The following is a 24,657-nucleotide window of genomic DNA, read 5'->3' as shown; positions in this document are numbered from 1 at the left end:
TTTATGTACTGTTATAATATCAACTGAGGGTTTGTAAGGCCAGCTGGACATTATGTAAGAACTGTAGGCCCTCTATAGATTTGAGTAAAAGTTTTGCTTTACTCTTCCCTAATGACAGTATAGCTTCAGTTTGTCACATACAATATATTTGTAATTCGCCCCATTTTTTGGTGTTTTTCTGTGGATTCAGTGGGATAATAATTGAGGATTTTATAATTTGGCAATTTACTCAGTACCTTGAGTCATGTAATAATATTAAGAATGCTAGATGCAACAAAACAATATGTTTTAAATGCATAAATGTCTTAAATAATTTTTTCAGAGGAGTATCAAAATTAGCCAATGAGAAATATAAAAGCAAAAGGCCTGAAGAAGAATACTGTTACATTTCCTAAATGTATTGACGTCCCAAAATGAATCGCAAAAACCTTTTGTACACGGATATTCTCTACGAGAATCCTGTTGGATGGCAGTGGATGGGTTTCTTGGGAAACAGAAGGAGTCGAACCATACTTTCCATTATTTATGAGAATAAAAATGAGTGCTTGTTCCTTCTGCAGCATCAGCACAACGTCAAACCTTTTTTACCCATTGCCAAAAAATGAAAACAATAACCGAAACAAAAGATGAATAATTCATGTATACTAACGGCTGTCAAAAAATGCTAACTTCTGTCATAACCTTGGACTGAACGAACAAGGACTGAATAAAAATACTGAGTTGTTATATTATTTACAGAGCAATATATATTTTTTCATATAAATAAAAAATGTTGCCAGAAAGGTCAGTTCCTTAAGTGAATGGTCATGAAGCCCAAAGTAGGAAGTGTGCCATATCATCCTTCTTCAGCTATTGATAGCACTGTTCATGGTAAACAATCAAAAAATATTTTTTATTAAATGTATTTATTAGAATATTAGCTGACAATGCTTTGCATGTATAGCCTCAGGTATAATTCATCTTGCACCTTATAGACCTTATAATGACAAGGTCTTTAACTACCCAGTAGTGAATGCAAAGTGGAAATGCTCAGGCAAGATGGAAAAGGTATGGACTGTATATGTCCATTGTAATGGTTTAATTCCTAGAAGTGAGGCTTGCTTAGAGCAATAAAACAGAAATGTATGAGCTTAAAATAAAAAATATTTACAGTGCACTGTTTTTTCTTCCACTTTATACATCTGTTAAATAGACTGCGTCATGCAGCGTGTGTCAGACCAATAATGCCTGAAGGTTGTAGTCTGAATCTCCAGATGTGATCTTTCCCAAGTCTAGAGACCAGATGGTACTACAGTAGGTGGCCATGTGGATGGCAGATGCAATATGATGGGTTTCTTATGAGTCAACTGTTCAATATCTTTAACAATTCCTCTCAGTCTGTAATAAAAGTCACAGTGTAACTTGTATATTGTGCTGAGAAATGTAATGCTTACCGGTAAGTATTTTTAAAGAGCTATTTGCAGTAGACCTTCATTGCTGGAAAATGTGTAATGCATAATTCACCAATGCACAAATCAACTTCCAGTGCATGAATTGAATCTATTACATAGATTTTCATTAATTGATTTTAAAGACTCAGGTTTTCACAAACGCAAATATTGCATTCAAACAGCACATTTTTAGAACCTGCATACTACAGTGTGTAATAACCACATCAACAACAGCCCAGTCCTTTTATTAACCATCTTTTTTAAGTATAGTGTTAAGGAAGCAGTGTTTCCATCCATCACAGGATACACTTATACATACATAAACTTGGCAGACTTAGAGTTCGCTGTATAGAGTAACGGCCTATCATAAGGCATAACAAATATAATCTAAATTTAAAAAAAAGTAACAACATAGAGTAGTTGTTAAACAGCTAAGAGCGATGGGCTATTACACTTCTATTTTAATCAAGACTAATATTGAAGCTTGAATTCAGAAGAGACATTATGATTATTTTATGTGTTTTTTGGAGCCACTATAACTTTGCATTTCATAAATCAATTGGGTATTTTTGTTTCTCTATTTCACATTTGATAAAAAAGCTTCAACTACATTTAAAAGGATATGATAGTGTAAGGGGATTCCATGTGAAATAGTAAATAGGCTCTTAGTGGTCTGTAGTTTGGGTGCTGAAGCAAGATGTTACTTAGAACAGCACCTGACTGAATAAAATATATCTTTTTCTTTGTATACCTGTTATTTGTTGACAAAGGGTGTTTGGTATGACTAAAGGCAGGGAACAAGAAGGAGCCATGTTTTAACATATCATGCTATGTTATTTAGCATCACTAAACTCAACCCACGTGAGAGTATGTGCATGAGTGTGCCCTACAATTGGCATTATGTTCTTTCTCTATTCATGAGTTGAGCAGAGTGATGTTAAAATAAGCTCCAGTTTCCATAAATACACTGAATAAAACGGCTTAGAAAATGGACAAACAAATGAAAATGCAAAGTTTCTGATTTGGTAGTCTGTTTTCTCCAAAACTGTCCTCACACAATTACATTCTATAAGCAGTCCATATACATTTTGGTTGAAATTACACTGATTTAGCTGATTGTAAATGGAGAAAAAATAAACTGATAGTTCATTATGAAATACTGAAGGCAAAAACAACCAAACACAGCAATGCAGTCTGCCTGGAGGGGCAGTATTATTTCTCTAAAATTCTACATGATAATGCTAGTAATCCAAGAGTTTTATTTTCAACTGTTGATCTTCTTCTAAACCCAACTCACTCAATGGAATACCTCCTAAAAACTGCTAGTGAAACTTGTGAGGCTTTTGTAATTATTTTTTTAAACACAAAATAAATGATTTTAGGAATAATATAGCACTTCCCTTAAAGTTAATGCAATTGAATCCCAGAATGCCCTTTTAAGTGAGTTAAATTCTTTCACTGGAATAGAGCAACCCAAACTGATTAGAATTGTTTCTCAGCTGAAGCCCTCCACCTGTCTCCAATGTCCTTACTAATAGTGTACTTGACATAGAGAACTCATCATTAGATATAGGGGTCTACCTTGACTGTCTAAAGACATCTGCATCTGCTCAAGAAAAATAACCTCGACTCCTCTGACTTTGACCATTTTAGACTAATTTTTAACCTGCCTTTCTTAAGTAAAATTCTAGAAAAGGCAGTAATTAAGCAGCTACTTGAGTACTTGAAAAATCTTTATATTCTTGAAAAGTTTCAGTCAGGTTTTACAACACACCATAGTACAGAAACTGCCCTGGTTAAAGTAGTAAATGATTTGTGGGTTGATGTGGACAGAGGCCAAATATCTGTTCTTATTTTCTTAGACTTGAGTGCAGAATTTGACACCATAGACCACAGGTGCCGCAGTCCAGTCCTGGAGGGCCGCAGTGGCTGCAGGTTTTCATTCTATCCTTCTTCTTCATTTATGACCAGTTTTTGCTGTTAATTAACTTCTTTTGCCTTAGTTTTAATTAACTTGACTCAGACCCCTTTGTCGTCTCTTTTTACTTAATTAGCAGCCAAACAATAATGAGACACAAAACAAGCCGCCACATGACCAGGGGCCTCATGTATAATGTCGTGTGTAGAACTCACACTATAACATGGTGTAAGCACAAAAGCGGGAATGTGCATACGCACAGAAAAATCCAAATGCAGGAATCTGTACGTACGCAAACTTCCACATTCTTCCGCTACATAAATCCCGATCAGCGTGAAAAGTAACGCACGTGCACGTGCCTTCTGTCCCGCCCCAACTCCTCCCAGAATTACGCCTCTTTGAATGCAAATCAATATAAATAGCCCTTAAGCTCAGCCTTCTGTGAAAAGACAATGGGAAAAGCATGGGGGAAAATATAAGAATTTCAGCGAATACCAAGTGGAGAAAAACATACAATTTGTTGGTTTAAACAGTGGTATAATCAACAAAAGGAAGTTGATCGAGTGACAGAGTGTCGGAGAACTTCGAAAGCTCAAGTTCACAAAGTCACACAGTGCCTGAAATAAAAAAGATTTTGTCACATATCAAAGTCAGCATGAAAAGGCGACTCATAGTCCACCGTCTGAGTGTCATATGAAAGCTTATTAGGGTACAGAGAAAAAAAATAGGCACACAGTGGAAAAAAGCACAAAATGTCAACTTTAATTTTGAAATTTCCACTTTAATCATGTAGTTTATTTTGTCATTAAAATAGAACATCATAAACTTCATCTTAAAATAGTTTATTTTACTAGTTTCTCAAATCCCATCGTAACTAAAGTAGAACATTAAATGCTTTGTTCTGTGTTTGATCTTCTATGTGCTCTATGTGTGTGAATCACTACGTGCTTCCGTTCTTTTTCTTTCTCTGACAGGACACAGAATCCATTACATTCATGATATTACAGCTCTCTGAATAATTAAAATACTGAGATGTATACGTGATATCTTTTTCATGATGATAGGAATGAAATCATGTTATTAAACATGGGAACACGGTGGCGCAGTGATTGTTCATATCTCACACAAGAGGCTTGCAGCATCATGTGCGACCTTCGATGAAATAATTTATTACAGAAGTACTGTCTCTTTCAAACGTACTAACCGCCAATTCCTGTCCTTATTTTTCTTTCTCCAAATACCCAATCGCCACACAATCAGCTCTGTAATAGACGTTAAGTCATCTGTAAGCTTAAGGAACATTGAAATATCTTCGTAGTACATGTTTAATTATTATATCCGTCTATCCTTCCAGTGTCGCGTCAGCACCAGCAAAAATACAGCACAAGGCAAGAGCAATCCGTGAACTAGCTAGCGCTGCGGCACTGTGTCCTCACATGTTTAATTATTAACGATACACATTATTTAAATGAAGTTAAAGTTTTATCTGTATACTATAATCAACATATTTTGCTGCATTTCATCTTAAAAATTATATCGTCATCATACGCGCTTTATAAAGTGCCGCAGGTTGTGCAATTTTATAACTGTAGTGCAAGTTTACAGTGGGGTAATTGTACTTATAAGTACAAACAGTTCTACAAGGAGCACTTGATTGAGTGGGTTTATAGTTCTTGGGATGAAACTGTTTCTGAACCGCGAGTTCCATACAGGAAAGGCTTTGAACCGTTTTGCCGTGACTGAGGCAGTGTGCTTGATACTGTATACCGATAATTCTCTTTTCGATCAGCTGCTGCTGTGATTCCGCACTCAGATACAGTGATATAAATACTCCGAGTAGTGCAGTGAGAGTAATATGGAAAAAGATGATCCGCTGTGGCAACCCTTAACGGGAGCAGCTGAAAGAAGAAAAAGAAGGTGCAGTGAGTGTAACAACGCTAAAGCAGTTATGGTATTTGGAATACTATGGCTTTTCCCTGGACCATTATATTGCTACAGGTTAATTACAGTCAGATGCATTAAACTAATAAACAATATGCAGTTAATTTCAGTGTATTTATAAAGCCACGTCAGGAATGTGGGTCTAAGAAAGAAAGGGTAACTACACAGGAACAGTAGCACTGCTTTGACGCTGGGTGCTGCCAGTCTGCAAAAACAAGCGGAGAAATTGCCAGGGTATGAGGTACCGTGGAAATGTGCGTGGCTTTACGCCAAGTTTAGGTTTTATACATCGCGATTTGAGCGTGGAAACGTTCGTACGCAAGATTTCTGTGCGTACGCACTGTTTATACATGAGGCCCCAGCTCACTTGTGCCCAGCACATAATATCTAAAAATAACAAAAGGTGAAGGTCTCAGTAAGGTTGATCTCTCAGGTCACCAAAACATTTTGACGATGTTCTTAGATAAAACAGAAAATCAAAAGTTTTAGAAATGTCTGCCGTGGTTGAATGAGAGTAGCAACAAGCTGTGGAATTAAATAACGAGTTTAATTAACAGCAAGAATCAGCTTTTCATTAAGAGACTGGTTAGAGTGAAAATTGGTTGGAGTTTGAAATCCCAATTTAGCTCGTCATCTGTTGGCTTGTTTCACATCTCATTTCTGTTTGGCTCTCATTTAATGAAGAAAGGAATAAATTCAGAGAACTGAATCCTTAAAAACAGGGCTATTAAAATTAAATGAAAAGAAGTTAATTAACAGTGAAAACTGGTCAGTGATTAGGAAAAGGTTTAGAATGAAAACATGTAGCCACTGTGGCCCTCCAGGCCTGGAGTTCGACACCCCTGCCATAGACCATGGTATTCTTATAAATCAGCTTAGACAGTGGGTGGGCTTTTCTGGCAGCATCTTAAATTAGTTTCAGTTTTACTTAGCAGGTAGAAAATTCTTTGTTAGTTGTGGTGATTGTAATTGGGAGATACATGATATTGTATATGGTGTACCACAAGGATCTATTCTGGGTATGTTACTCTTTTAAATTAAATCTACATGCTTCCATTAGGTCAGATTATCTCAAAGCACAAGGTGAGTTACAACAGCTATGCCGTCAACACACAACTTTGTTTGTCTATAATACCTGATGATCCTGATGCTCTTGGCTCTCTGATCCAATGTCTTAGCAGTATTTCTGAATAAATCTTAGTGATTGGAAAACATGGATATAGTGAGAGCATTAGAAAAAAACTTAATCCCTTAGGTTTAAAAATCAAGGTGGAGGTAAAGAATTTAGGGGTAATCATCGACTCTGACCTAAACTTTAAATAGCATATTAAATAGATTAGTAGGACAGCATTGTTTCACTTAAGGAGTATAGCAAAAGTTAGACCTCTTATAACTTACAACAGAGGCTGAAAAATTAACTTACGCTTTTGTTTTTAGTCAACTAGATTACTGTAATGCACTCCTTACAGGACTACCTAAGAAAAACATAAATCAGTTGCAATTAGTGCAGAATGCAACAGCCCGAATTTTAACTAAAAAATGAAAATCTGAGCACAAATCACCAGTTGTAGTGTTGTTACATTGGTTACCTGAGTTGACTAGAAATTACTTTAAATACTACTAAGGGTTTATTAAGCATTAAACAATCTTGCTTCACCCTATATTTTGGAATGCATGTCCCCCTACACTCCAAGTCATAACCTTAGATCTTCGATTGAAGGGCTGGTAATAATTCCAAAAGCCAAACTTAAAAGAAGTGGTGAGGAGTTATACACCTAAAATGTGGAATATTTCACCTATAGATATTTTCCAGGCTAATACTGTGGAACATTTTGAAAAACTACTAAAAACCCATTATTTTAACATGGCTTTTTGTAAGTACATTTCAGTTTTATTTCTATTGGACTATATGGGACTAGAATTATCATATTCTTCAGGGATCCGCAATCTGTACTAATCATACTATTATCTGCTGTCTTTTTTGTTTTTTTTCTGTGGTGGCAATTTGTATCACCACCACCTGATCAAAGCACCATGCAGCCCCATGAGATGAAGGAATGACGACAGGTGTCTTATCTGTCCATGAGACCAACTTCATCAAATCCTATCACGTGAAGCATTAAAACTAAGAGGTTTGATTTAGGAACATGTACGTTAGGGAAATGCCCAGTGGGGGCTGGACGGTCTTTTGGCCTTGGAACCCCTGCAGATTGTGTTTTTTCTGACCTACCGGCCATTTGACAATACCTTGTTTTGTTGTTACTTATTCTTTACTAATATTGCTTTATCTTAATTGTTTTTCTTTTCTTGTAACTTTCTCTTTGTCATCTTATATACAGCTACAATGCTGTATGAAAATGTGCTATATAAATAAATGTTGTTGATGTTGTTGTAAACAATGATCATAGGATTACTTAGGCAATGCACTAACATGTAATTATGGTGCTGTCAAAATATTTCCCAAATAAGTTTTATATTTCAAAGGAGCCTGCTAGACCAGTCAACTGATTTTACAAAAGTGAAAAGAAGAATCAGCACAAAGGTTAGTAAGTCAGCAAAACAAAATAGCATAGAGACAGTGGGGGGTAGAAATCTGTGTGGTGTGATATTAAGCGAACCATGAGCTTATAATTTTGAGCAAATCTGCTGGCAGCAAAGATATTTTACAGGCAGGTGAAGGAATAATTGTTTAGGTCATTTTTCTGCCATACACAGTTAAAGTTAGATATACAATAATCCTTCAGTTTGATAACTATGTTTTTAATCACGCACTCTATTTTAAAGTATGCTAAACAGGTTAAGATCTGTAGATAGCATACAGTGTACATGAAAACTATTTCTAATGAGACTTTGATTTTAAATAAAACAACACTGAAAAGGAAGGCAGCCGATTTTTTTTTTCAACTGTCCTGAGATTGAAATCTTATTGCTCCAGAGGAAATAGGATTTTATTTCCTTATTCTACCTTTGATCAGTCCATCAATCAAGATTTAATTTTAACATAAAAATACAGCACATAACAGAGCACTAAGGAGTCTGCCAGGCCATCTGGTTCACTGTTGTTCTTGCATGGGTCAGTGACTAGAGACTAATAATGAAGAAATTATAGTATGTAAAGCAAAGTTTTTAGTAATATTATTACTTTGTTTGTTGTAGCTCAATTGATTGCAGACATCAGGCAACTTGATAAGTTAGATAAAAATAATTCTCAAAGAGAATGACAAAAAAACTAAACTTAACAAACTAATGACCAAACAACAATACAGGCCCACATTTCATTAAAATTAACCATACACAATATTTCTTACATAAAAGCATAATATATGGTGTTCCTACCTGACGAAGATCCAGAGTAATGGTGACATAATGAAAATCCATACCATTTTGAATGCTAGGGCTTTGCCACCATCTGTTTGTGCCATCAGTAGCATGTGTGATGGGATGTCGTTCTAGTAAAACAGACAAAAATATTTCTTGTGAAGTCAGGACCACTTTCTTAACACTCAACTCTCATAAACATTTGTGCTGCTCACTTTTTGGTGCTTCTTTTCTATTTGTACAGTTAATTCTGTCCTAACATTCGATTCCAAATGTATTTTTCAAAATCATTTTTTTAACATAACAACTAGAAATATGAGAAAGAGCACAAACATGCAAAATAAAAACATAATCCAACCTTCACAGCAACCCAAACCACCATGGGACCACCCAACCCAATAGTCTTTAAAGTGGAGTGAAATTGAAGGGAGGGGTTTATGAGATACTTTACAGAGTAAGAAGTGGGTTGTAGAAACAAGTTGTTGAGTAGGCCGAGGAGCAGACAGGTGAATTTCACATGTTCTGCAAATTGACCAGAGTTGTATATAGAAGAAAAAAGTTAGCACAAGGAGAGTTGAAAAAAGCCTATAAGGCGTGGAATATCATAAGTCCCTAGCTATCAAATGTTTTGCCAAGACAGCTAATCCTCATCCACTGTAATAGGAGAAAAACATAAAGCTGACTTACAATAGAAAGGTCAGCATTGTAGAGGACAGGTGTATTGTATGAGTATGTCATTTTGTGGAGTGAGCGAGACACACCTTCACCCAGATAGAAAAAGCATGCAACACAATGGGACCCAAGGGCAGCCTATTTAATTTAGGCATTAGTGAAGCAAACTGATTGCATAGGAGGGGGACAGAGAAAAGTAATGTCACTGGATACGTTAATTATGTTCCTGTTATATTATTTAGCTGGCGTTGGAGAGTGATCACATGACTGTGTTCATAAGACTTTGGACTCTCAGAAAACACGGTTCTGGGATTGACTGATTGGTTGATTGGCAGGTTATGGGTCTGACAAACATTTGTGGGTTTCTTCTCACAATGTTCAAGCCCAGAAGTTGCTTACCAACATTCACTGTTTATTTTCCTTAAAACTTTAAGAGGAGGGTAATGTCATAATGCAAGTTAATTATGTTTTAATTTTTATTCCTGTTATATTATTTACGTGACGCAGGGGTCAGGTTATGTGACTGGGACCATCTGATTTGTTACATCACCAGCAAGTAACAGTATAAATTTGATGACAGTCCCAGCCTAAGTTATCCCTCAGCTGAATTATCAACAAATAAAAAAAAAATTAGGGTCAGTTAGCTTTATTGCAAGTATGCCCGGTGTTATGTTCCATTTTAAGCTTTGAACTAATTTTAAATTTGACTGTGATTTTTGCTTTGCCCATGTGCTTTGTTCACTTGGTTAGCTTTGTGATCATCTGGTTATGACTTTCCCTGTCCACAACAATAAATTTGCCTTGCGTTTCTTAACTCCCAGACTTTTAGTTCACTCACACTAATTATTGGAGACACTATCTCATAACAAATGGTGGATTCTATGGGAGTAAGAAATGAACAGGGGAAGGAGAAAATAACTATTTCTAAACAGATTGTGCTGAAAGTAAAAATGCTAGATTTTTTAAGTTAGAAATTGACACACCAAAATGTATGACATGAGCTAATGTTGTTAAGATTTGGTCACATGCCATTCCACGAAAACCTGGAAATCAGAATCCAGACTTCAGCCCACTAATTAGTGGGTGAGCATGGTCATCGCATTTATAAAAGTAAAATGTGGTACAACGTTCACCCTGATAATGGCTGGATAACATTAGTGGGAGAGTCTGTGCTTAAACCATTTGAGAATTGGGCCCCTGATGGAAATTAGAAACTGAATAGGTGTCAGGTAGCATCTGTAAGTAGATCAAAAGAAAATTTAAAAAGAAGAAATTTAACAGCCCTGCCTAACTCCAGCATTGTTTAGGAAAGACATGTAGGAGTCTACTCATATTATCAGAGGATAGCTTGAAAGCATTTAAAATTATTTTAGTCAGAGAGAATTAAGAGCTAAAAGTTTAACATGTGCATTCATCTGAAGGAGAAATATAAAACTCAGACACAAAATACAGTTCTCACCTTGCATTAACAACAACATAAATACACATTAAGTTTCAGACTTAAAATACAAATAAAGTGACCCCTTACTCATATTAAATAGGAGGAGATAATTGTTTCCAAAAAAGAAAGTTAGTTCAGGTGGACAGTCACCTAAACCTGGAGCCTTCCCCACACATGGAGTCCAAAGCTAACTTAAACTTAACTAAAGAGAGATGGCAGCATCTAAACGTGAGGTAAATTATTAAGAAATTATTTGAAATTTTATAATTATTATCATAATATTTTTTGTATTCCCGTCCTTGTAACATGGGTTGTTTGCATTATATTTAGAAGTAGACACAAAGCACCAAAAAAAAATATTCAGTGAAAAAAACTAATCTGAAAGTATAAGGAACAAAATTTCAGCAATAACTTGAACATGAACCAGGTTCAAGCTGACAGAAAGGCTATGGTAATTCAGATAACCACTTTGTACATCTGTGATGACCAGAACAAAAAATCTCAGAATGCACAACACATCAAACATTAAAGTGGATGGACTACAACAGCTGAAGACCACGTTGGGTTCCACTACTGTCAGCCAAGAACAGAAAGCTTAGTCTGCAGTGGGCACAGGCGAACCAAAACTGAACAGCTGAAGACCAGAAAAACATCTGGTCTGATGAAGAACACATATGGTAGAGTCCAGAATTTAGCACCAACAGCATGAATCCATGCATCCATCCTGTCTTGTGTCAACAGTTTAGGCTGCCGGTGGTATAATTGTGTAGGGAATGTTTTACCTTGCCACACTTTGGGCCATCAATACCAACCAATTATTGCTTGAATGTCATGGCCTATTGGAGTATTGCTGCTGACAATTTGCATCCATTCATGGCTAAAATGTGCTATATACGTAAAATGTATTATTATTATTATTATTATCTTATAATGCCTACTTGCAGCATGATAATGTACCATGTCACAAAGCAAAGGTCATCTCAAACTAGTTTCATGAACTTGACAAAAAGTTCAGTATTCTTCAGTGGCCTTCCTCGTCACTGGATCTGAATCCAATAGAACACGTTTGAGATGTGGTAGAATGGAAGATCTGCAGCATGCACTGTAGGTGCCTCTGACAAATCTGCAGAAATCGTATGATGTAAACTAAATTGAGAATGATATTAACATATCAATATACGTAATAAAACATATTATGTTGATTTTGTTAACAGTAACAAAATACCCTCTTTATCTCTCTCTTTTTCTCTTTGATTACAATGGCTCTGATTTTAATTTTTGTATTTTAGTTTTGTTTATAATCTGTGTTTTATCTATTGTTCGGTGTCCTTGAGTGTTTAGAAAGCCGCCTACAAATAAATAAAATGAATGTATAAAATGTAAGCCTGTCAATTTAGTGTTGGGAGTTACCTAATAAATAATATGACCAGGCCCCTTCCTCTGTCATAAGAAGATCTGTATTGTGCCCAGCAGGCACACAAGACTTCAGAGGGTGACTAGAAGACAAGGAAGTAGTCAAAAAACAACATGGTCAGTAACCTAGCCAAGTAATCGCAAGGCAAAATCAAAGTCAAAATCCAGAGAAATAAAACAAAGGAATTTTTTTTTCAAAAAGGTTCAATGGGTTTTGGAATCTGTCAGATGGGGAAGTATATACCCCTAGGTGGCATTTTATCTCAGGTCATGACCTCTGAGGACATACCCAGTCCAAAACTGTCCTAGTAACGATGTCACCATTCTCTTTTAGTGCCAAATATGCAGCGACTTCATGGTTTTCATGTCAGCTATGTCGTGCACGTGTGCAGCCGTGCATTTCCTGTTAGGAAATGGCCACGCCAGGTGTATGTGAATTTTTGTGTGACAGAAAGATAGTCTTATGCATAATGCAATCCTGGATGGTAGAGGATAAATTGGCATTGATGTCTTTCAGAACCCCCAATTTGATTACCAGCCTGGATGGTTTTTTTAGTCTGTATATTTCACAGTTGATGCAGATGTCTTTCTTATATCCAAAGAAATATTGTTAGATTGATCAATTAATCAAGAATTATTCCAGTGTTTAGAGCAGACTGCCCCTCTTGACTCTAAAAATGAATTTTGAAGGTTCAGGAAATGGATGGATGGGCAGAGTTTTCCCCGATGAATAAGGATGGTATTCTGTCCAGGATATTTTTTGCCTTACAAATGCTACTGAGAATGCAAGATGTGGCTATCTGCAATGCTGATCAAGAAAAAACAAATACAGGTAAAATTCTGTTACAACGAACTTCCAGGGATCTAAAAAATATTTCGTTGTAATGAGCTTCTGTATTTGAGCTATAGTGCTTTCTTTAACTTGCGTCCAGACGTTTGCAATCATTTCAATAGCTTCTTTCGCGTTAATTTTCATCTCCTCCTGTCTACAAGTTATGCGGACGAGAATTTTTCTCAGCATTCCCTTGCGATAATACACTTTCAGGGTGTGAATGATGCCCAGATCCAGTAGCTGAAGCACTGCCGTGCAATTGGGTGGGAGGAATTCAACGCGAACATTATCTAAATGTGGAAGCATGTTGTGGGCAGCACAGTTGTCAATTAGAAGCCGAATTATCCTTTACTTCTTCTTCATATTGTGAGGTTTCTGAACTTTTTTGGGATCTCCCCCACCCCACACCCAGTGGGAACGTCACGCTGAAGTGCGTCCCGAAGCATGATTGTTTGTCTGTTGTCGGGGCAACAGCAGGCTCAAGCGGTGCAGTGAGGCGCCACAGAAGTGAATCCTAAAAGATCAGGGTCGCGCTATAAGTCCCTGTCTTGCACCCCAAAACACTAGGCTGAGTCTCAGTACTTTAGCAAAACCAACTTTATTCAGCTTGAAACAGGAACAGCGGAGTTATTTATTGTAGCGGGGTCTGCTACTCTCCTATAAACAGACACAGCAGTCAGGCAGGGTTGTGGCCAAGTTAGTGGCCAAGTAATCCTGTTACCTGCATTTACATTGTTCCTTGCATCACCCATCGAGATCTTTTCTGTTTACTTTGGCCCCGGCAAAAGACAAACAGTCTTCCACAGACACAGTGATCGCACTTCGGGACGCTCTTCGGCATGCTGTCCAGCTGGAGGAGGTCCCAAGAGAGTTTAGAAACCTCACATTTTCTTGAATGCATGCCGCATTAATAGGAATGTTTATTGAACGAGCATCGCTGAACCACATAAAAACGGCTTTTTCGACGTCTTCAAATGCAGCAGTTCACATACGTTTACAGTAATCCCTCCTCCATCGCGGGGGTTGTGTTCCAGAGCCACCCGCGAAATAAGAAAATCCGTGAAGTAGAAACCATATGTTTATATGGTTATTTTTATATTGTCATGCTTGGGTCACAGATTTGCGCAGAAACACAGGAGGTTGTAGAGAGACAGGAACGTTATTCAAACACTGCAAACAAACATTTGTCTCTTTTTCAAAAGTTTAAACTGTGCTCAATGACAAGACAGAGATGACAGTTCTGTCTCACAATTAAAAGAATGCAAACATATCTTCCTCTTCAAAGGAGTGCGTGTCAGGAGCACAGAATGTCACATAGATAGAGAAAACAATCTCTAGCAAACAAATCAATAGGGCTGTTTGGCTTTTAAGTATGCGAAGCACCGCGGCAAAAAGCTGTTGAAGGCGGCAGCTCACACCCCCTCCGCCAGGAGCAGGGAGAGAGAGAGAGAGAGAGAGAGAGACAGAGTTTGTTTTTCAGTCAAAAATCAATACGTGCCCTTCGAGCTTTTAAGTATGCGAAGCACCGTGCAGCTTGTCGTTTCAGGAAGCAGCTGCACAAAAGATAGCAACGTGAAGATAATCTTTCAGCATTTTTAGACGAGCGTCCGTATCGTCTAGGTGTGCGAACAGCCCCCCTGCTCAATCCCCATACGTCAGGATCACAGATAGTCAGCGCAAGAGAGAGAGAAAAGTAAGCAATCTAGCTTCTCAGCCATCTGCCAATAGCGTCCCTTGTATGAAATCAACTGGGCAAACCAACTGAGGAAGCATGTACCAGAAATTAAAAGACCCATTGTCCGCAGAAATCCGCGAACCAGCAAAAAATCCGCGATATATATTTAAATATGCTTACATATAAAATCCGCGATGGAGTGAAGCCGCGAAAGGCGAAGCGCGATATAGCGAGGGATCACTGTACATTTTTCTTCTTTTTTTGCTCAGTCTTTCAAGAAAGCTGACAGTGTCAATGGTGAAATTCCAAATTGACTGGCAAAGTTTTTTTTTCTTTTTGCCGCAATCGAGAGCTGCAAAAATGTAAAGTTTTTTTTTCTAATATGAACTGTTATCATTTTTTCGTGTCTGCCGTTTCTATAGGAGGGTGACAATGAGTTAAATTCCAATGGATGTTTTTCAAATATTGACAAACGATAAGCAAAAGGTATCACTGAAAACCACCGAAGACAAAAAACAGTACGAGCAAAGTTGGAAGAAAGAAATATTTTTACAATGTTTCTGTTTGGGGATCGTTGTGCACAACTGAGCTGCGACCACAGAACTAACTGTTCTGTGGATGATTCATTCAGGCATTTCAAGGTCTTTTGTGCACTTCGTTGTAATGAAAGTATCTGCTGAATGAATGTACTTCGTTGTAACGAGATTTCTATAGACTCGTGTCATATGGGGAAACTGTCGGGACCATAAAAATACTTCATTGTAATGAAAATTTTGTTGTAAGGATATTCGTTGTAACGGAATTTTACCTGTATACCACAAGGATGACTGAATGGATGATTTAAGGTACTCTTCACCTCACAATGAATAAATAATGAGTTTACCTTGGTTTGAATCACAATATCTCATTATTTGTTGATGATGGGCACTGATTACATTAACCTTTTTTGCTGTAAACACTTAAAATAATAAAAACGGAAAATGTACAAGGATAGAAAGAATCAGGACAGCTCCAATAAATCTTAAGCTTTCAGATGAGTATGTACTCAAACTGTTATTAATTATTTGATTATTTGAAAGTATTCCTTAATATCTAAGAAAATATCATCTTATGAAATATCAGACTGTGACCTGAAGTAAACCTGTAGTCTAGGATTAGAACAAGGTCACCATCCCTTTTGTATGTTGTAAATAGCAATTAAAGGAGGTTAGCATTAGGAAGGGCATCTAGCTTGATACATTTCTTCTTCAAAACACCTTGATGTTCAGATACAAAGATAAGATTTATGGAGCATGGCCGGGGTCCTTCCCATAACATCCCGTGAACTCCCCTACCTGTTGTCACAGGAGGCTGGGGGACAGACCCAGCCGGGACGCCTGGAAGGACCAGGAGGTGGCTTATATTTCCCCCGGGCCACAAGGGGGCAACCGCCCTGGAGCTTGAGGAGACCATGGGAAAGGAGCAAGGAGGCTCAAGCCCATTGGGGCCCGTGGCCACCACCAGAGAGCACCCCGAGCCACACCTGGGAAGGTGGAGGAAGATCCTTCCAGGGACACACCGGAGTGCTTCCGGGTGCAAGGGCAGCACTTTCGCCACACCAGGAAGTGCTGCCGGAAGAGTCTCATCAGGCACCTGGAGCACATCCGGGTGAGAATAAAAGGGGCCGCCTCCCTACAATCAGGGAGCTAGAGTTGGGAGCGGGAGCAAGACATTTGGAGGAGAGACACGTGGAGAGGGTGATTGGTGCTGGGGGCACTGTGTGTTGTGCGGGACTTTATTAATGTACAGTATAATAAACGTGTGTTTGGACAAAGTGCTGGTGTTAGCCTGATGGCGTTCGGACCTGAGGTCACACTGTCTACATCAAATGAAAGTATGGGAAACACAATTTATGATGGTCCTAGACCTGACACATTGTGAGGGGGCTGATTTGGCAACAGGCAAGTATTATATTATATATATATAAGACAGCACAATGGTCAGTATGCCTGCAACAACTCTTTACTTGATACAGTATCCCACATTTCAAAAAAAGCATGTGTTTCACTAATGCGTGCAAAAACCGCACAAAACATGGCACTGTTACAATGTTGTGCAGATGTAATAGAGTTAAAGGAGAGGTAGTAACTAAGAGGTATGAAAGAGATAATATATAGACAGGAAAATTAGGCAAACAGGAGGAGGATATATTTGTGCTATATACAGAAGGTAAAGTGGAAAGACTAAGGTGTGAAAATGCTTAACGGGAGTGGTGGAAGGTACACATTTTTCTGGCAAGGAACAAAGTGATGGCAATGCTGGGGTTGGTATACTTGTGTTTGATTAATGCACAATTATAGTGTGCATATCAAGTGAGTGTATTATAGATGTTAAGATGACTGTTGAGTTAAAAACTAAAGGATATAGCCTCAAAATATGGCTAACTGGTTGGGAGAAGCAATGTAAGGAAAGGTGAGTTTTGAGACAGACTCTTAAAGGTGACATTTGGGTCCCTCAAAGAAAGATGATTATAACGGATGGCAACTTCATTGAAGATGCTGAAACTAGTGCTGATGATACCCAAGGAGTCCATAAAAGGCTTTGTCTTCGGCATTAGGAATTCTGAGGGTGAAACTAGTAAACTAGTTATGTTTAAAAAGCAGGACAGCAAGTGGCTGACATATCAATCTGGTATATGATAGCCATTTTGTTGGTGAGGTAATCTCTGGAGAAGGGTACATATCTCACTGCTTGTTTGTAGGAGATGTTTCAGTCAGAAACATGATGAGAAATAAGAGAATGTATGTATCAAGGTTGAAGGTCTGGTCATCAAAGGAGAAGACAGAGTTAAATTTGCTGAATCAGTGGTAGCAAGATCTAATAAGGTTTCAGAATCATCAAGTGTGAATGACAAATAGGAAACAATGAAGAATCTCCAACTGAAAGTAACAGAAGAAGTCTATAGAAATATAATATGGTGATGGAAAATGGAACTGCAGAACAAAATGCAGATGTGACAGATTGATCTATAGGGGAACAATTGTGAGGGCACAAGAGCATTTACATGTGAACTATAGAGTGAGGAAGGAAACAGAAATGTGTCCAACATGGCAAAGGAGGATTCATAATAACTGGAAAAGTGTGCTCATTCCAGTATACAAAGAAAAGGATGATTCATGGTAGTATGGGTCATATAAATCAACCAAAATTTTAAAGTAGTTAATAAAGATCATTGAGAGAGTACTGCAGAAAATAATCAAGGATCGGGGAAAGTTATAAATATCCATATATCGTCATAGTTTCCTACTTCATCTTGTTGTGATATTGGGGCTGGGAGTACAGAGCCACCTTAGGATAGAGGTCAAAGAGCTGATGCCTCAAAGCATCTTCTCCTTTTTCACCCACGCGAGAACTGGAAAGCAGCTTATAAGAGCTATGCATATGAGGGACACCAGTAACCAAGATACTGTGGACCACCTGCTAAGATCAACTCCAGGAAAATTAACACCCACCTCTTCCAATCACGAGTCTTTGGTCTAAGAAATAAAAGGAGGGACCAGCAGATCCCAAACAAAGCTGAGAAGAGAAGAGAAGAACCATCCACTAGATGCAGGGTTTAGTCTTTGTATCATGTCCATAGTAGCCAATATGAAGAAACAAAAAGACTGCAGAGACATCTATACTTGCATTCAGTACCTGTGATTTTGGCTTGGCCCCCAGAAACTCTATATTAATAATACATTTTGCAACTGTCTTTTTTAAACATAAAAACAATTTTGTTTTACACGAAGGACAGATTGTGTCATGAGTTCTACTTTTGGTGATCTAAGTGCCTATTGGAGGTAAAAAAATTCAAACAAAAACAAAGTCAAAGCTGTTAATACTTCTTGTTTTCCAAATAATGTCTTCTTTCAGTTCCTCTAGAAATTATATTGTTTTTTATTACTTATGCTGGATTATATAGAGCAAACTGTACTTTTATATTTTGGCAATACATTTTTTTAACATTAAACAATACAGCTTCACATCGATGTAACTTTGTTAAGTAATGGTTTTCAAAGAAATATTGATGTAAGGATGTTAAAGCAATGCTTTCATATGTTTGGAAGCTTCAACTATTTGACAATCTTCTATGCATGTCTGTCACTGGGGTGTTATTGCATTCCGCATACTGGCTTTGCCTCTAATCCTGTCAGATATTGTTTTTGTCTGCTACTCAACTGCCCTATATTCGTCTTATTCTTTCTTGCTCTACGTCACTTAATTGCCTTGTGGGATTTGCTTCAAGCTCAGTAGATGTGGCTGCTCTCACGTGACCAGAGGTCACTTTACATCTTTTTATGGCCTTCAGGTTATGGCTACCTACATTTCTTTTACATTTCCAGAACATATTAGGTCATAAGCGTTCGATTAAGACCAAGATCAAGGTTCTAGCCTCAGTAATTCTCAAGTAGTTGCATGACTGACAGACAGACCTTAGCATTTTATAAACAGGTAAAGGGTGTGACAGGTGGCACATTGCATGTTTTGTGACATGGTCCCTTATTCTTCTGGAAGTATCCATTTGAAAAATGGGTAGATTTTTGACATAAAGGGATGAACATGGACAACAGCAATGCTTAGATATGCTGTTGCATTGACACACTGCTGAAATAAAGTAACCTAATGTGTCCCCACACCATTACTAGTCTGTACCATTGACAGAGTGCAGGATAGATCCATTTATTCATGCTTTTTACATCAAAGTCTTGTTCCACTGCCTGCATGTTGCTGTAGATTATAAACTGGTGTGGCCAGATGACAACTTTCCAATATTTAGTTGACTAGTCCTGTGGTCAGTGTAGCCTCATCTTCATGTTTTCAGATGGCAGGAACCTAGCATGGCCTTCTGCTCCTGCAGTCTATCTGCTTTAAGATCTGAGGTGTTGTGTATTTAGATCTGTTATTCTGTACATCACTGCTGTAAAGAGCTGTTCTTTGAGTATTTGTAGACTTTTTGTCAGCTTGAACAAGTCTGTCAATTCTCCTCTGACCCCTATATGTTTTATGTTTATTGCACCATTCTCCAAAAAATGAACCAAAATATCTAATAACAACATTCATCCATCCATCCATCCATCCATTTTCCAACCCGCTGAATCCGAACATAGGGTCACAGGGGTCTGCTGGAGCCAATCCCAGCCAACACAGGGAGCATTCCTGACACAGTTAAATTTTCTTAGATGATGATATTTGCCAATTCTAATGACTGGCTGGAATAAATAACTTGGTCAGGTCTACATACATTGAGCTACAGCCACATGATTGGCTGTTTGGAAGTTCAGGGTATTCGAAATCATAATTCTCACAACTTACAGAGGTGCAAAACAGTCCTTGCTCTTGAAATATGGGATGTGTGCTGTTCACTATCAGCATAAAAAAATCTTTTAACATTCTTCTCATCCTTCTCCAAATACAAGAAGGGTTGCTTTAACTCGGGTTTCCTGGAGGATCATTGTTTCTTTCCCTCTGATTACCATTTTCTTCCAGCATACCTCTGTCCTTAGTCTTTGTAGGCATCATCTGTTTCAGGCAATATAGCTTCTTGATGGTGAACTTCTTTATACACTGTCCAGGGTATGGTACCTTCCTGTTTAGTTCCTACTTCTGCCCTGTGTGATTATTTCCTACCTGCATTAATAATAATAATAATAATAATTCATTACATTTATATAGCGCTTTTCTCAGTATTCAAAGCGCTATATAAATTGTGTTCATCTTACCACTCATTATTATTTATAAAGTAATAAATAATATGCAAGATGAGTAATTTTGTGTTTTAATTTTACCTATAGTGGGTTGAATACATTTTATAAAGTGACACTTGTTTTATAATAGTGCTCTTGAAAGGCACTATATAATAAACATCTGATTGTGTGGGTGTTATACAGTTTCCTTTGCTCAACTTTTGCATACATCTAGGCTACTCTAAGTCAAAAATAAAGGTGCCTGTCTAAATAACAAAACCATGCTTCTTCATTTAGGGCATATATTGAAAATAATTTTGTTTCATCTTCTATGGTTCAGATGTTATTTTTCTGCAAAACCCATCACCAAAGTACCTGTTCATTTTGTATATCTCATCTTATGACATATTGTGGGAATCACCAGAAACATTTTATACTATACATGTAAAAAGATGCTGTGTGACAGATGAGATGGTAATGTGGTACCCTAGAATACTATACATTAGCAAATCCATCCATCCATCCATTTTCCAACCCGCTGAATCCGAACACAGGGTCACGGGGGTCTGTTGGAGCCAATCCCAGTTAACACAGGGCACAAGGCAGGAACCAATCCTGGGCAGGGTGCCAGCCCACCATAGGACACACACACACACACACACACACATCCACACACCAAGCACACACTAGGGCCAATTTAGAATTGCCAATCCACCTAACCTGCATGTCTTTGGACTGTGGGAGGAAACCCATGAAGACACGGGGAGAACGTGCAAACTCCACGCAGGGAGGACCTAGGAAGTGAACCGGGGTCTCCTTACTGCAAGGCAGCAGCACTACCACAGTGCCACCGTACATTAGCAAATGCAACATTAAAATTTAAACATTATAGTTCAGAGGCATAAGTGCTTGAGAAATGATTGAACTATTCAAAACTAGTGATGTGCAACTTTGCTACTGACACACAGCTAAAGTCTGCATTATATATAAATCAATACTACATATTGAAACCTCAAAAGTGGCAACAGGAAATTTGTGTTTCTTCCAATTCTGTAATTTCAGAAGTAAGAAATTCACTTGTACAGTTGGCTTTGATGCCCACCTGGCTAAATCTACCAGTGTGAAATGAAGACTTCCACCCTCTAACTGGCATGAATGCAGTTCTCATGGTTCATCTACAGAAACACTTGACTAACATGCCAGTACTGGCTTCAGATTAACAGTTCCAAGCAACCATGAGCTATGAGGGATGAGGAGATAGACAAATACAATTTAGTTTTATAAGAATAGACGATGCGCTGCTCAAGGTGTTGCCTTCTAGAACCATCATGACCGAGACACATACAGCAGTGAACATGCTGAACATCAATGCAAAGACCTGAGCCGTCTGCAAAACTGGCCAAAAAAACACTGCTATGTTATATGATGTGGATTGTCACATCTTGACTTGCTTTCACGTTGGCACTATATATTATAGGGTACTGATATTCCGAACAATACAATATGAAATTGAATTAATTGCGTGCTTCTCCAGTCAGCGTGTTTCTTTACTCTGACACCCCAGGACTGCATGTATTAGTCAGGTCAGCAGGTGAGGAGGTTGCTGCGATGGAGTGATAAAGTAGCACAACAGAGAATAATAATAACAATAATAATACTTTTTACTTATATGGCCCCTTTCTCAAGCTCAAGAATAAAGCGCAGGCTGTGTAAAAACTGATATAAAAGCATGATACTGGATAAAGTGTAGCCTGTATACAGAAATATTGTTAAAGGGTAGAGTAAAAGAAAATTAGACATTATACTATGGGTCCACATTAAAAAAAATCTGTGCATCTTAGAAAAGGTGTTTATGTTTTAAGGAGAGGTGTCCTCCTTTCCATGATAAAAGAGCATCTTCAAAGTTCAGTATACATTATAATTGGTTATAAATACTGATTATGGTTTGAGTTTAGGCAAAATAGGCTAAATGTAATAGCTGTTTATATTAGAAATAAAAGAGGAAAATAAAAGCACAAAACTAAACAAACTGTGCTTTAACAAAATGTGCATAATCTTTTTTCATACTTAATATATTTTGAAGTGTCCACCATATGTACTGCTTCAAACTGTGATACAACTACACCTATAATGTGAGGAGCTTAAATTATAGTGTAAATCGATGCATGTGCAATGTGGCAATAGGGAAGGGGGTGCTGGAGCAGACTGTACCTGGCCATTTCCTCTGTGGTGTGGTTTCATATTCTATACATACAGTTTTGTGTTTATAAAGCAACTAGCTGCGTGGAGTCTTCGGGACAAAAAACAACCCCAAGAATCCCTAGCAGTTTTAGTATATTCATGAACTTGGAGAGGTGTCAGCTAAGAATTACCCAGGGCAGAGGACGTGGACCCACCTGTGTTTGCTGCCCCACTGACCTACGTAAGAAGGGCGCTGGTGATACCATATCTTAGCCATATTGCTGGCATAGGAGTCCTATTAATCTTTATCTTGTGAAAATACCTTCAGATAGACAATGTTTTTAGTGAAAACTTCAAGCCTTGCCCTCATTTTCTGAGGTGTCTCACTTGCACATTGTTGAGCAGCGGTGTTGGCTTCCTTTCGATGTTGTGTCTCTTCATCTGTGTCATTAGCACGTCAATGTTGTGCTGTGATGTTTGCTGCACACAGGTCTTTTGCAGTGAGAAGTGAGGTGCATGCAAGCACCAAAAATATCTAGTGGCTGTGTTTGAGCGTGAGCAGAGTAGACTGCTCCATACACACACACACACAGGTCTTTATTTACATATAGTATGTCTAATAGATAGAATAACTGATCCTAAGCATGTTCTTCATCAAACAGTAATGATTTATTGATACAAAAAACTGTCACACAAGGAAGGGAGGGAGTGATGAATATCAGAAGAACTCAAGGTCAAAACAAAATAAAAACAAGCCTTGCTACTTTAATGGATTCAATTCCTCATCTAAGCATGGTGACTTGCCCACTTTCATTAACACAGTGTCACAAGTACTAAGCAACTCTGCTTTTCACTTCTAAAGTTCGTACATTCTCTGTCCCTACAGGTTCTGCCTTCACTCTTTTCCTATCTTGAGATCCTTATACAACTCACCTGTTGACACTAAGCTCTATAGGTTAAAGGGCATGTGGCCACTTACAGGGCCAGGATTGCTCCTGTGGATTGAGCACCATTTGGTAGCTCCAGGTTTCCCTGCACTCATGAGCCCACATACATCCTAAAACAATAAGACACTCGTGGTGTATCTGCACCTGTACCAACTGGAGGCCCTATGCTGCCATTTGTCAGACCTCTCTCAATCCCCCCACAACCCTCCCTCTAACCTTACTGCTATCATAGTATCTTTTTCCAGTCTTTGAACCCCAACTGAATTAGATCCCCAGGAGGCTGCTGACCCATAACTGAACCCTGAGAAACTCTCTTGTTACAATTGTTTTTGGGAAACCTCTATGACATGAATAGTCTGCTCATCTTACAATGATCATCAGCAACAATTGCTAGGGAAAAGTAAAACCTAAACTCCTGAGAATTTTTTCACATTTTATTATAAATCATTGATCAAAGTCAAAAATTAATGGATTCAATAAGCATTACAAATTTTGTAATGGTCCTATATATTTAACATGATCTTGTTTAGTTATTTGTATTACTTATTGCATCTTGAAAGGCACAAACCAAAAATAAATTGATTTCTAAATTTCCCTTGCATTGCTTGCCAAACAATATCTTCCATTGCAAGTGTCCAAATAAAAAAAAAAAACTTTTCTGCACCATTTCTTTCCAAGTTCACGGTTTCCTATTTCTTCTTTGTATCAACACAAGGGATTATGAAAAAAAAAAAAAAAAAAAAAATCAAACATCAACAGATATAAGAAATGATAATCAGGATTTATTTAGAGCTTGTTTGTTGAAATTTCATTTTGATTCCATGAATGTCAATGAAGCTCCTGGGATTCTGATGTAAATTAATGCATCAGTAAACATCTTCCCAAAACTATATTACAGCTGAAAACGTATCAACCATAGATGTACAGAGGATTTTTCATGTGTATGTATGCACGCACATATTCAGGAATAAAGGGATAAGGTTCTCAGTCTGTTTTGGAGGTGTTTAATTCCTATTTATCTTCTAAAAATGGTTTGAATATATTGTGCTATATATTTTATGGAAATCTTTACACTTTTAAAGGAATATAAAATAGGATAGTACAAGCAAACATGAATTGCTAATAAAAAGTATTCACCCCCTTGGAATATTTCACATTTTATTGTAATACAACATTGAATCGTA

The 24,657-nt window shown here is 37.8% G+C and overlaps 1 protein-coding gene across 1 annotated transcript in view; it reads right to left on the bottom strand.

The window, feature by feature from the left end:
- The window catches only part of lama2 (laminin, alpha 2), an 820,770-nt gene that overhangs the window by 598,976 nt on the left and 197,137 nt on the right, over positions 1-24,657 (bottom strand). The window contains 1 exon segment of the mRNA XM_051924216.1: positions 8,626-8,738. Coding sequence (XP_051780176.1) covers positions 8,626-8,738 — 113 coding nt within the window.

This window comes from Erpetoichthys calabaricus, chromosome 3 (assembly GCF_900747795.2).
Source record: "Erpetoichthys calabaricus chromosome 3, fErpCal1.3, whole genome shotgun sequence".
Lineage (NCBI taxonomy): Eukaryota > Metazoa > Chordata > Cladistia > Polypteriformes > Polypteridae > Erpetoichthys > Erpetoichthys calabaricus.
Note: the sequence above shows the minus strand (reverse complement) of the source record. Positions and strands in the feature narration are given on the sequence as shown.